Source organism: Pseudophryne corroboree, chromosome 3, assembly GCF_028390025.1.
Source record: "Pseudophryne corroboree isolate aPseCor3 chromosome 3, aPseCor3.hap2, whole genome shotgun sequence".
In the NCBI taxonomy this organism is placed as follows: Eukaryota; Metazoa; Chordata; class Amphibia; order Anura; family Myobatrachidae; genus Pseudophryne; species Pseudophryne corroboree.
In genome coordinates this window covers 400,046,381-400,061,337 of record NC_086446.1, presented here as the reverse complement: position 1 = coordinate 400,061,337, position 14,957 = coordinate 400,046,381, and the positions used below count along the sequence as shown (strand labels likewise).

Below are 14,957 nucleotides of genomic sequence, written 5' to 3'. Positions count from 1 at the left end.
ATGAGTTAAATGAGTTATGTGAAAAAGCTTGGGATTCTCCTGATAGGAAAATGCAGATTTCCAAACAGTTACTTATGGCGTATCCTTTCCAGCCAACGGACAGGTTACGCTGGGAATCCTCCCCTAGGGTAGACAAAGCTTTGACACGCTTATCTAAGAAGGTAGCCCTGCCGTCACAGGATACGGCCGCCCTAAAAGATCCTGCGGATAGAAAGCAGGAAGGTATCTTGAAGTCCGTTTATACACATTCAGGTACCCTACTAAGGCCGGCAATTGCGTCGGCCTGGATGTGTAGTGCTGTAGCAGCATGGACAGATACTCTGTCTAAGGAGCTTGATACCTTGGACAAGGATACTATATTGCTGACCCTGGGGCATATAAAAGACGCTGTCCTATACATGAGGGATGCCCAGAAAGACATTTGCCTACAGGGCTCTAGAATAAATGCAATGTCAATTTCTGCCAGAAGGGTCCTGTGGACTCGGCAATGGACAGGTGATGCCGACTCAAAAAAAGCACATGGAGGTTTTACCTTATAAGGGTGAGGAATTGTTTGGGGACGGTCTCTCGGACCTAGTTTCCACAGCTACGGCTGGGAAGTCACATTTTTTGCCATATATTCCCTCACAACCTAAGAAAGCACCGTATTACCAAATGCAGTCCTTTCGATCACAAAGAGGCAAGAAGGTCAGAGGTGCGTCCTTTCTTGCCAGAGGCAGGGGTAGAGGAAAGAAGCTGCACAATACAGCTAGTTCCCAGGAACAGAAGTCCTCCCCGGCTTCCACTAAATCCACCGCATGACGCTGGGGCTCCACAGGTGGAGCCAGGAGCGGTGGGGGCGCGTCTCCGAAATTTCAGCCACCAGTGGGTTCGCTCACGGGTGGATCCCTGGGCTATACAGATTGTGTCTCAGGGATACAAGCTGGATTTCGAAGTGATGCCCCCTCACCGTTACCTCAAATCGGCCCTGCCAGCTTCCCCCATAGAAAGGGAAGTAGTGTTAGCGGCAATTCACAAATTATATCTCCAGCAGGTGGTGGTAAAGGTGTACCTCAGATTTGTGGTACAGGATTGTCATTACCAATTCCAGACGTTGCCGTTTGGTCTGTCCACGGCACCGAGAATATTTACCAAGGTATTGACAGAAATGATGGTGCTACTGCGAAAGCAAGGAGTTACAATTATCCCATACTTGGACGATCTCCTCATAAAGGCGAGGTCCAGAGAGCAGTTGCTGATCAGCGTAGCACGCTCTCGGGAGGTGTTACAACAGCACGGCTGGATTCTGAATATTCCAAAGTCGCAGCTGATTCCTACGACGAGTCTGCCCTTCCTGGGCATGATTCTGGACACAGACCAGAAGAAGGTGTTTCTCCCGGAGGAGAAGGCCCAGGAGCTCGTGACTCTGGTCAAAGACCTTTTAAAACCAAAACAGGTGTCGGTGCATCTATGCACGCGAGTCCTGGGAAAGATGGTGGCATCATACGAAGCCATTCCCTTCGGCAGGTTCCATGCAAGGACCTTTCAGTGGGATCTGTTGGACAAGTGGTCCGGATCGCATCTTCAGATGCATCGGCTGATCACCCTATCCCCCAGGGCCAGGGTGTCTCTTCTGTGGTGGCTGCAGAGTGCTCACCTTCTCGAGGGCCGCAGGTTCGGCATACAGGACTGGGTCCTGGTGACCACGGATGCAAGCCTCCGAGGGTGGGGGGCAGTCACTCAGGGAAGAAACTTCCAGGGGCTGTGGTCAAGTCAAGAGACTTGTCTGCACATCAATATCCTGGAACTAAGGGCCATATACAACGCCCTGAGTCAAGCGGAGCCTCTGCTTCGCAACCAACCGGTGCTGATTCAGTCAGACAACATCACGCAGTGGCTCATGTAAACCGCCAGGGCGGCACAAGAAGCAGGGTGGCAATGGCAGAAGCCACCAGTATTCTTCGCTGGGCAGAGAATCACGTGCAAGCACTGTCAGCAGTGTTCATTCCGGGAGTGGACAACTGGGAAGCAGACTTCCTCAGCAGGCACGACCTCCACCCGGGAGAGTGGGACTTCATCAAGAAGTCTTCACACAGATTACAAATCGATGGGAACTGCCACAGGTGGACATGATGGCATCCCGCCTCAACAAGAAGCTACAAAGGTATTGCGCCAGGTCAAGAGACCCTCAGGCGATAGCTGTGAACGCACTAGTGACACCGTGGGTGTTCCAGTCGGTTTATGTGTTTCCTCCTCTTCCTCTCATACACAAGGGGCTGAGAATCGTAAGAAAAAGAGGAGTGAGAACACTACTCATTGTTCCGGATTGGCCAAGAAGGGCTTGGTATCCGGAACTGCTAGAAATGCTCACAGAGGACCCATGGCCTCTGCCTCTCAGACAGGATCTGTTGCAACAGGGGCCCTGTCTGTTCCAAGACTTACCGCGGCTGCGTTTGACGGCATGGCGGTTGAACGCCGGATCCTAGCGGAAAAAGGCATTCCGGATGAGGTTATTCCTACGCTGATAAAGGCTAGGAAGGACGTGACAGCAAAACATTATCGCCGTATATGGCGAATATATGTTGCTTGGTGTGAGGCCAGGAAGGCCCCTGCAGAGGAATTCCAACTGGGCCGTTTCCTTCACTTCCTACAGGCGGGAGTGACTATGGGCTTAAAATTAGGGTCCATTAAGGTCCAGATTTCGGCCCTATCCATTTTCTTTCAAAAGGAACTGGCTTCTCTTCCAGAAGTTCAGACGTTTGTAAAGGGAGTGCTGCATATTCAGCCCCCTTTTGTGCCACCAGTGGCACCTTGGGATCTTAACGTGGTGTTGAGTTTCCTGAAATCTCACTGGTTTGAGCCACTTAAGACCGTGGAGTTAAAATATCTCACGTGGAAAGTGGTCATGCTATTGGCCTTAGCTTCGGCTAGGCGTGTGTCTGAATTGGCGGCTTTGTCATGTAAAAGCCCCTATCTGGTTTTCCATATGGACAGGGCAGAGTTACGGACTTGTCCGCAATTTCTGCCGAAGGTGGTGTCATCCTTTCATTTGAACCAACCTATTGTGGTGCCTGCGGCTACTCGTGACTTGGAGGATTCCAAGTTACTAGATGTAGTCAGGGCTTTGAAGATTTATGTAGCCAGAACGGCTGGAGTCAGGAAAACTGACTCGCTGTTTACCCTGTATGCATCCAACAAGCTGGGTGCTCCTGCTTCAAAGCAAACTATTGCTCGCTGGATCTGTAACACGATTCAGCAGGCTCATTCTGCGGCTGGATTGCCGCATCCAAAATCAGTAAAAGCCCATTCCACAAGGAAGGTGGGCTCTTCTTGGGCGGCTGCCCGAGGGGTCTCGGCATTACAGCTTTGCCGAGCAGCTACTTGGTCGGGTTCAAACACCTTTGCAAAGTTCTACAAGTTTGATACCTTGGCTGAGGAGGACCTTGAGTTTGCTCATTCGGTGCTGCAGAGTCATCCGCACTCTCCCGCCCGTTTGGGTGCTTTGGTATAATCCCCATGGTCCTTACAGAGTCCCCAGCATCCACTAGGACGTTAGAGAAAATAAGATTTTATTTACCGGTAAATCTATTTCTCGTAGTCCGTAGTGGATGCTGGGCGCCCGTCCCAAGTGCGGACTTCTTCTGCAATACTTGTATATAGTTATTGCTTAAATAAGGGTTATGTTATGGTTGCATCAGGTTTGTCTGATGCTCTGTTGTTGTTCATACTGTTAACTGGGTAAGTTTATCACGAGTTATACGGTGTGATTGGTGTGGCTGGTATGAGTCTTACCCTGGATTCCAAAATCCTTTCCTTGTACTGTCAGCTCTTCCGGGCACAGTTTCCTTAACTGAGGTCTGGAGGAGGGGCATAGAGGGAGGAGCCAGTGCACACCAGTAGTCCTAATTCTTTCTTAAAGTGCCCTGTCTCCTGCGGAGCCCGTCTATTCCCCATGGTCGTTACGGAGTCCCCAGCATCCACTACGGACTACGAGAAATAGATTTACCGGTAAGTAAAATCTTATTTTTAGTATCCTTTGTACATGTTTTTGTATCCAGGGTACATGTTATTTTAATACTGTACTGTAAACTTTTTGTTATACTGTACAGAATGGATGATATTGAAAATAAGTTTTTCATCTTGTGTGTGTGTAGTATTTATTTTTACCATTCTCAGGTATCTCAGAGATGGTAAATTAGGGTATTCCAGAAGGAATAATTAATTCTGATTGCAAAAGTATTTTTTTAAATATTTAAACATTATGCTATGCACATTGCAGAATGGATCCCTTCGTACAAAAACTGGGGGATACAGTGGGGCGGTGCGGACTCATGTGATCTGACCATGCCCGTTAAATGGTTAAAGCTGACTAATATATTTAAACAGAAAGAAATTAATAGAGGCGCTCATATATCCATAAACACTGTGCCTCACAAGATTACAGCCATGGAGTCCCAATTAATATATTAAAATTACTTTATTATAAACAAGCAAATACTCTGTTTTGCTATTTTATGATAAGTGGGGGTCATTCCGAGTTGTTCGCTCGCAAGCTGCTTTTAGCAGATTTACTCACACTAAGCCGCCGCCTACTGGGAGTGAATTTTAGCATCTTAAAATTGCGAACGACGTATTCGCAATATTGCGATTACACCTCTCTTAGCAGTTTCTGAGTAGCTCCAGACTTACTCGGCATCTGCGATCAGTTCAGTGCTTGTCGTTCCTGGTTTGACGTCACAAACACACCCAGCGTTCGCCCAGACACTCCTCCGTTTCTCCAGCCACTCCCGCGTTTTTCCCAGAAACTGTAGCGTTTTTTCCCACACGCCCATAAAACGGCCAGTTTCCGCCCAGTAACACCCACTTCCTGTCAATCACACTACGATCACCAGAACGATGAAAAAGCCGTGAGTAAAATTCCTAACTGCATAGCAAATTTACTTGGCGCAGTCGCACTGCGGACATTGCGCATGCGCACTAAGCGGAAAATCGCTGCGATGCGAAAAAAATTACAGAGCAAACAACTCGGAATGACCACCCGTATTCTTATATTAATGTATAGCAATTTTATATGATTGCTTAGCAATACATGCAGATTAAAAGGGCAGCTGAAAACAAAGTCCATGTGTCAGTATGATTGTCCAGTGACAGTAGGACCAATGGGGGTCATTCTGACCCGATCGCATGCTGCAGTTTTTCGCAGCATAGCGATCAGGTCAGATCGGCGCCGCAGTGCGCCTGCACATGGCTGCCTGTCGCTACACTACGATCGCCTCTGCCTGATTGACAGGCAGAGGCCGTCGATGGACGGGAGGGGGCGAAATGGCGGCATTTGGCTGCCATTTCGTTGGCGCGGTCCGGTCAACGCAGGCTTGGCCAGACCGTGCAGGGAGTGGCCCGCAGCAGCTGCGTGACAGCTCCCGGCCAGCACGCTAAAGCTGCGCTGGTCGGGAGTTACTCTTGAAGTGCAAAGGCATTGCCCTGTGTGATGCCTTTGCACTTCTGCGGGGGGGGGGCGGCACTGGCATGCGGGGCGGACTAGCCCTGTGCTGGGCATCCCCCCGCATGTCTGAGTTCAGGATCATAGCTGTGATAAACCACGTTCGTGACCGGGATGGTGCAGCTGCTGGGTATGGCAGTGTAGTTCGAGTCCCGTGGGGGATGAGTGGACCGCGGTCAATTGTTCAAGCTGAAGGGGGATTAGCTTCCCGTCTCCCCTGCAATGCTTGAGGCGGCTTGAGCGTTGATGTTTAAACAGCGTGGCCAGTGTCTGGAGTAACCACCTGGACTTGTTAGCAGTGTTGTAGGCGGAGTTCTGACGCGTTTCGTCACGGCTACACGTGACTTTTTCTAAGAGAATATATTTTATATATAATATATTTAAGGCTCTGCCAGTTCAATATTTTAGTTAATATGGCATAGTTGGTGGCAAAGTGGGTTTGTGAACTGTGTGACCAATCATTGGGGCATACACACTGCTCAAAAAAATAAAGGGAACACTAAAATAACACATCCTAGATCTGAATGAATGAAATATTCTTATTAAATACTTTGTTCTTTACATAGTTGAATGTGCTGACAACATAATCACACAAAAATTATCAATGGAAATCAAATTTATTAACCCATGGAGGTCTGGATTTGGAGTCACCCTCAAAATTAAAGTGGAAAAACACACTACAGGCTGATCCAACTTTGATGTAATGTCCTTAAAACAAGTCAAAATGAGGCTCAGTAGTGTGTGTGGCCTCCACGTGCCTGTATGACCTCCCTACAACCCACACAAGTGGCTCAGGTAGTGCAGCTCATCCAGGATGGCACATCAATGCGAGCTGTGGCAAGAAGGTTTGCTGTGTTTGTCAGCGTGGTGTCCAGAGCATGGAGGCGCTACCAGGAGACAGGCCAGTACATCAGGAGATGTGGAGGAGGCCATAGGAGGGCAACAACCCAGCAGCAGGACCGCTACCTCCGCCTTTGTGCAAGGAGGAACAGGAGGAGCACTGCCAGAGCCCTGCAAAATGACCTCCAGCAAGCCACAAATGTGCATGTGTCTACTCAAACGATCAGCAACAGACTCCATGAGGGTGGTATGAGGGCCCGACGCCCACAGGTGGGGGTTGTGCTTACAGCCCAACACCATGCAGGACGTTTGGCATTTGCCAGAGAACACCAAGATTGGCAAATTCGCCACTGGCGCCCTGTGCTCTTCACAGATGAAAGCAGGTTCTCACTGAGCACATGTGACAGACGTGACAGAGTCTGGAGACGCCAAGGAGAACGTTCTGCTGCCTGCAACATCCTCCAGCATGACCGGTTTGGCAGTGGGTCAGTAATGGTGTGAGTGGCATTTCTTTGGGGAGCCGCACAGCCCTCCATGTGCTCGCCAGAGGTAGCCTGACTGACATTAGGTACCGAGATGAGATCCTCAGACGCCTTGTGAGACCATATGCTGGTGCGGTTGGCCCTGGGTTCCTCCTAATGCAAGACAATGCTAGACCTCATGTGGCTGGAGTGTGTCAGCAGTTCCTGCAAGACGAAGGCATTGATGCTATGGACTGGCCTGCCCGTTCTCCAAACCTGAATCCAATTGAGCACATCTGGGACATCATGTCTCGCTCCATCCACCAACACCGCGTTGCACCACAGACTGTCCAGGAGTTGGCGGATGCTTTAGTCCAGGTCTGGGAGGAGATCCCTCAGGAGACCATCCGCCACCTTATCAGGAGCATGCCCAGGCATTGTAGGGAGGTCATACAGGCACAAGGAGGCCACACACACTACTGAGCCTCATTTTTACTTGTTTTAAGGACATTACATCAAAGTTGGATCAGCCTATAGTGTGTTTTTCCACTTTAATTTTGAGGGTGACTCCAAATCCAGACCTCCATGGGTTAATAAATTTGATTTCCATTGATAATATTTGTGTGATTTTGTTGTCCGCACATTCAACTATGTAAAGAACAAAGTATTTAATAAGAATATTTCATTCATTCAGATCTAGGATGTGTTATTTTAGTGTTCCCTTTATTTTTTTGAGCAGTGTATATTAAGCCTGGAGAAGTGATAAAGAAGTGATAAGTGAAAGGTGATAACACACCAGCCAATCAGCTCCTGCATTTTTCAAACCCATAATGATTGGCTGTTGCGTTATCACCTTCCACTTATCACTTATTTATCACTTCTATATGACTGCTTTATCACTTCTCCAGGCTTAATACATCTGCCCCATTATATGTAATCTCTTAATTGTGGAGTTTCCTGATGGGGCTTAAAAGGAACAGAGAGAAAACTGCAGCATGCAGTAAAAATATTGACATTAGTACAACTTTAATGAGACAAGTTTGTCAGAAAAATTATTGGTGTAAATTAATATTTGTTTACAAAAGCATACAATGGTACTTTATTTCTGTCATCTTTGTTGTCTCTGTTATGATTCTTCATTAGTAAATGATGCTTAAAATTTAACGTGGCTATGTAACTTATTTATGTTGGATGTGTTTAAGAACAATAAAATTCAAAATGTAAAATTCTAATAAAATAAAAGTTTGAAGGTAAATTGTTAGTTTTAGGTTTATATGTTGATCCTCTGCTGTAGGTAAAAGAGCTTGTCAGTTATCATGACCAGCATAGCTCAGACATCAGTGGTCCGGACCATCAGCCTGCACATATCATTTCTGATGTTGCAAGTCAGATACTTGGATGTAGGAATACAGTGGTCAGTTTTGGGCAACTCTTGGCAAATAAGTTTTTATGCCCTGCTCTGTCATGTAGCTGTGGGATGCGTTAATGATGGTGCAATCATTATGTCACCTATCAGATTAGTGGGACTATGCCAACAAGGTTAAAATGCAGCTTAAAGCATTTTAACGGTGTCAGCAGAATAACTGTGAACACGTTGTTTTACCAGTTTTCAGACTGTCCTATTTATCTTGTACTAGCTGGAGTACCCGGCGTTGCCTGGGATTTTAAGAATGTCTGTTTACAAAAATATATTTAAATATTAAACACACAGTATAAATAACATGGTAGATAGCTGAATACCCGTGCTTTGCTACAGGATGACGATGGTAAATTAGAATGATAGTTGTTAATTTACTTTGGTTGGAGATCTAGTATATAGGCATATCTTGCTTCCCTGACGCACTTTGTGTAGTGGCTGGACCCCTTTTTGGTCCCCCAAGGGACCCTGCTCTTCCCACTATACAACTCTCAGTCTGTGGCTTCCTGCTACCTCCATTCCCCTCCTCACATCATGTCAGTGCCCCTGTGAAATGATCGATTTTTTTACAGTTTCTTATATAGCGCAGCACATTATATATCTCCTGATATACTCTGTGCTGCTGGGGGACCGTGCTACTTCCACTATATAACTCTCAGTGTGTGGGTTTGTGCTACATGCATTCCCCTCCTCACATCATATCACTGGCCCTGTCACATGCAGCCCTGTCATCACTGACATATCATGCATGTCCTGACATAGTGTGTGCTGCTGGCCTACCCCTAGGGGTGCTAGTGGTGTGTTACCCCCACACTGTTTGTTCCCAGAGTGTAAGTCATATGTGTAGCAAGTTTGGTGTAAATTGCTGCAGGCATTCCAGAGTTATGCTGCCTACTGAAAAACTCTGTGCTGCTGCCTCACCCCTAGGGGTGCTAGGGTTGTCTTACCCCCACAGTGTTTGTTCCCAGCTTGTAAGTCATATGTGTACCAAGTTTGTTGTAAATTGGTCCAGGCATTCGGGGATTATGCTGTCTCCTGAAACACACTGTGCTGCTGTCCCACTGCTAGGGGTGTCTAACCCCCACAGAGTTTATTCCCAGATTGTAAATCAGATGTGTACCAAGTTTGGTGTAAATTGCTCCAGGCCTTCACAGTTATGCTGTCTGTTGACATACTATGTGCTGCTGTCCCACCCCTAGGGGTGTCTGACCCCCAAAGTGTTTGTTTCCACAGTGAAAGTCATATGTGTACCGAGTTTGTTGTAAATTGCTGCAGGCATTCCAGAGTTATGCGGTGTTAGGGGTGTCTTCCCCCCACAGTGGTTGTTTCCAGATTGTTAGGCATATGTGTACCAATTTTTGAGTACATTGCTCCGGAGTTATGCTGTCTCCTGATATACTCTGTGCTGCTGTCTATCCCCGCTCGTATGTAAAATTTCACGATCTTTGCTTGTAAACTGTGGCTTTGTATAGAAAGACAGAAGGGCGTATTTTCGCTTTTATATAGTAGATTTAGATAAATATCAGATTTCTTTTCACAGAAAATACTTTGAAGTTGCTCACTGGACTTTTCAATTCTAAATTAGTGTCCAAACAATAGCAGAGTGCTAAGTACAGTATAAACCATTGCCTGTCTGCAAATGCCAAGAGATGTTAGAATGGGGATGTAGTCAAAATCCCGACACCGAGACATCAACAGTCAGAATCTTGGAGGAAACTACTGGGGTTAGAGTTGAGTACTAGGGGGATGATTTGGTGGGGTAGGGTTAGGCTGCGTTAGGGTTGGGCTAGTGGTAGGGTAAATTACCACGATCAGTCAGGATTCTGGAATTCAGGATTCCACTGTCGAGATCCCAACTGCTAGGAATTCGTACCCACCCCATTAGTATAAAATACTGTACCAATTTATCACTTTAAAATGTGTATGTTTGACGTATTTTTAGTTTAAGAGATGTTACTCACTTCTCTAGTGAATCCATAGTGTTAATCATAATGAAGTGATTTCTCATAGGATTTGTCTCCTCTTCTGCCCTATTCAGGTCGTGTGTTTGTCCACTGCCGCGAGGGTTACAGCCGCTCACCCACGTTGGTCATAGCATACCTCATGCTTCGTCACAAGATGGATGTCAAAACTGCTGTTTCTACAGTGAGGCAAAAGAGAGAGATTGGTCCCAATGATGGTTTTCTGAAGCAGCTTTGCCAGCTCAATGAAAAGCTTTTGTCAGAGGGAAAACTCAAGTGTTGATTACCCCAGATCTGTATCATGTGTATTATAAGTACATGTGTTCCTACAGGAGGCATTGTTGACCTGCCATGTACGCACAGTGAAGGTATCCATTATATGAGCTGAAGCAGTATTTATGAAAATGCAGCCTGTTATCTTTTTCACCACTGAGGTGTTTTCTCACTCCTATGACTGGTCACATTAACATTAGTTATATTTCTGTCACAGCTTTTTAACCCGTTAGTAGTGTGTTTATATTATTCTAACTATGTCTGGTTTATCGCGGGAGGGCACCCAGGTAATTACTGGAGTATGTGGAGTGCTGGTCTACTTCGAATATATATAGATATAGATATATATAGATAGATATATAGATCTCTAAATGTAAGTCGATCTGAAATGGAGCTTTAGAGTCTCTCTCCTTTCCAGTACTCTGTGGTGTAGTGGGGGGCAGGCTAGACTCCTTGTTTCATCATTGCACACGTCAGTGTCACTCACGCCCTATACAAAATACCACTCTGCTGCTGATTGAGCTATATTCCACTGGACTCCTGACCTTCGTGCACTGCTGAGGATGAGTGAGTATTAGTACTCACACTGAGCTGTGGAGTAGGAACTAGTGTTCAGTGGAGCATGAAGCAATTTGTGCCTAATTTGTCAGTGATGTCATTAGGTGCTACATAATAGGCTGCATATTCATGAATATTGAGTTAAGACGGCAAAATAGATGCCTTCACTAGATGATTGATGTACGTTAAAGAAGAGCAGCAAACAGTAATATGTAGGAAGGTCTCTCTTAATGGGTTAGTGTTGTCCTGTCATAGTTAAGTTGCCAAATGTATTTGGCTGTACATTTGTCAGAGCCAAAATGAACAATTATCTGAGTTTGTTTATTTTGTAAATTGTATTACTTGTTAGAACAGAAAATATGTATCCCTCTTCCCTTTCTTATACAGACCATCCCCGGTACATTAGTTTCTTTTAGCAGCATGAGCTATTGCCTTTAACAGCGTTTTTTGCTCAATGTTACTTACTTATGAACATAGACTATTTTTTTTTTTTTTTGCCTTTTGTATTTTGATGTTTTGGGGTCTATGTATCAACACAGCTAATAATGTATTGATACAAAGAAAAAAGACTAAGGCGCTTGGGTTAATAATAATTGAAAAATCAAACTTTACAATAAATATGGCGCATTCCTTGGACTATACCTGTTTGATTGGCAGGTGTCACATCACCATCCAAAGTGTAGTGAGTTGGAATAAGCAAGAACTGAAATAAAGGTGAAGGTAACTGCATGCACCAATAAATAAATAAAGCATTCTTATCTAAAATGCACATACTTTAAATAAAGTATGTTCAGTAGCCTGAAGCTGTGATCGGATGTGTCCCTGAGAATGTTCAGAGGTTGAAACTTGTAGGAACATATATTCTGAGTCTCTATGTCATATCATTCCACCACATCCCCCATCCCCTTTGAGGAACACCAGGGTAAGAACAGTGTGAGAACATGTACACTAAGGGGCTCATTCAGAGATGGGAGCAAAGCAACAAAACCTTTTAAAACACATCTTTGCTAAGAGTGCTGCTTGGTGTGGCGTAGCATGTGAATGCTTCTGTGAATGTCACGAAGAAAAACTCCTGTGAAACTAGCTAATGGGAGTCTGGGCACAGGCTTGTAGAGGAAGGAGAAGTGAAGTGGAGTCCTGTGCCAATCCCTGGGGTAAGGCAGTCAGCACATATATTACATTCAACAATACATGGATGTTTATATGTGTTATCCAACCCCCAACCCCCCCTTCCCCCATGCAATGTGTGATCGCGCAGCAGCCGCCAATGATGGTATGTCTGGATGTAGTTATCTGATACTACACTATCTTTTACTGCATTCTATGTTCCTTTACTGAAGGATATTATATGTTAGAATCCATCTACCAAAGAGAAGCACACCGTTGTTTTTCCTTAATGTATTGTTATTATTAGGGTGCCTTCACTTTTCTTTCAGTTATTACTTATTCCAAATTAATATGCATTGGATGGTTCCCCTTTTTAGTATCACTTTCATTTTCTACAGTTAAATAATATGTTTAAAGCACGGTTTCTCACGCACAGCTTTGAGGGGCTGTGGATCATTGGTTCTACCCTAAGTAGGTCGACCACTATTGGTCGACATGCACTAGGTCGAGACAGGAAAAATCCCAACATGAGTTTTTAAACTTTTTTTGGGGTCGCTTATTCAGCGGAACCCCAATGCATGTCGACCAATAGTGGTCAACCTATTGACTGTCGACCTAACGACCGGATACCAATTTGAGGTACCTGAGAAACCATTTTGTTTGTTCTTACATTGTTATTGCACATGGAGATATTAAAAGCATTAGTAGTTAATGTTAGTTTTGATCTCGTTACATTAAACTTATTTTGTTTTTAAGTTTATCAGTAGGCTGTAGTCTATGTTGTTTGAATTTTTCTTTCACACTGGAAAACCAGTATGTATTATATTGTAAAATGAATGAGTGACAGCACTTTAAATGACATATGTTTTTAAGTTTATTTTTCCTAAGTCAAGTGAAAGAGTTGGTGTTCTTAAGTAGGAAAGACATTTGTAAATATTTGGTTAATCGCAATTCTAAGTATTAACCTCTGAAAAATGCAGATTTACCCATCTTTTTTCCCATACAAAGTGGGTGTGAAACTTATGCCGGGCATACATGCACAGATAAAATGATGTTAATGAACAGATAAAATACCTGTCAGACCGATAGGCATTTTATCTGACAGCCTCGGATGCTGCAGATATCAGGGGCATACATTTTGAGATCTTTCACAGTGTATATAGTCATGATATCGGCGCTCTGACCCCAAGGAGGAGACATTTTCCCGTTCCTTCCCATGTGACAGAGGAAATGTCCGCTGGCTGGCCATGGTAGGACATACACTGCCTGATACGGCCAACTCTCCACTTACAAATATCGATTCGGCAGACGTGCTGGATATTACCCGATTGGTCTCCCGCATACACGCTGCAATTATCTGGCCAATCAGTCAGTATCGGGCAGATCAGACAGATTATCATAGTGTGTATGCCCTGCATTACCCACGCCATAAAGAACAAGGATTTCATACATAAAGGCTTATTTAATAAAATGGGGCAATTAGAGAACATGTGTTCTTACTCATAGTGACCAATCAGAAATTACTTTTATTAGAGTGATTACACTTGACTGCTATAAGCTTACATCTGATTGGTTACAATGGGTTACTACACGTCACGTCATTGTTCAATAGTGCACGCCAGTTGGCCCCTAATAAACAATGAGCAACTGACATGCACTTTAGCACAATTTGATACCTCACAACCTTCGCACAATTCAACTGAATTTTCAACCAGTCACCCTGTAAAAGATAGGCTGGTCAAACATAGTCTGGACAAATGTGATATATTTCCCTCCATATTGTTTTGATACATAGACTCAATAATTTTTAAACAGATTCATTGTTTTTATAGTAAGATTTTTGTCTCTCTTGAGCCCTGTAAAGTTTAAATGTCTTTGTTTAGTTTTTTTAAATTGTGTTTCTTATCAGTTACAATACGGGTGCCTACAAAATAAAAGCATATATAGGTAAAGGTGAACATAACAGTTTATATGCAAATTGAAATTACTCACATTTGCCTGTGTATGTAAACTAAATGTTTTGTGTGATTAAATAACTATTGCAAAAGTCTACTGTAATGATGCAGTTTTTTTTAGTCAGTTCTTTTTTGCCTATGAAAAAAAAAAACCTGTTACAAGTTGATACAAGATTTATAGTAGGTTCCACACAGGGGCGTAACCAGAAATTGGTGGGCCCCATAGCAACACACTTAAGGGGCCCCTGTCCCAATGCTTTTTGAGAAACATCTCTCTGCTGCATTTAATCATTTATGCCCCATAATAGTGCCCTAGTTCATTTTCTGAACCATAGTGGTTCTCTATTAATATTATGCCCCGTAGCAGTGCCTTAGTTTATTTTATGAACCATTGTAGATCCCTAGTTTACATGATGTCACATTGTAGGGCATTACAGTGCCCATGTCCATATAATGTCACACTATAGTACCTCCTTTACATATTGTGCCCCATTACAATGAGCAGATCAGATTATGACACATTGCAATGTCCTCCAGTTCTTATTGTGCCACATTACGTTGCCCCCTTACCATTATAACGTCCACTACACACTCCTCACTGAAAATGTAATGTCACACAATTCAGGCTGGGCAGTGGATCAGACCCAGTTGCTTAGCATTCAAAACTGGGAAATTGGTATACAACTTTATAACCTGGTTCCAGGAACCCCCCTAAGCCTCTGTGCCCCATGCAGTGGCACTCCTTGCACTCATTATAGTTACGCCCCTGGTTCCACACTTTGGATAAGTAAACTATGCATTTACACTCTTTACATCATATTTGCTTTTGTGTGTACACTTTGCGTGACTGGTAGTATTACAGAGTCGAGTAGCATTATTATGACCATTGGCTAATAGCCAGAGTAA

The 14,957-nt window shown here is 44.4% G+C and overlaps 1 protein-coding gene across 1 annotated transcript in view; it reads left to right on the top strand.

The window, feature by feature from the left end:
* Window positions 1-14,146, top strand: part of DUSP3 (dual specificity phosphatase 3) — a 198,972-nt gene extending 184,826 nt beyond the window's left edge. Inside the window, exon 3 of the mRNA XM_063960110.1 lies at window positions 10,236-14,146. Within this exon, the coding sequence (XP_063816180.1) occupies window positions 10,236-10,441 (206 nt within the window). The 3' untranslated portion in view covers window positions 10,442-14,146. The remainder of the gene's footprint in view (window positions 1-10,235) is intronic.
* Window positions 14,147-14,957: the final 811 nt, after the last annotated feature.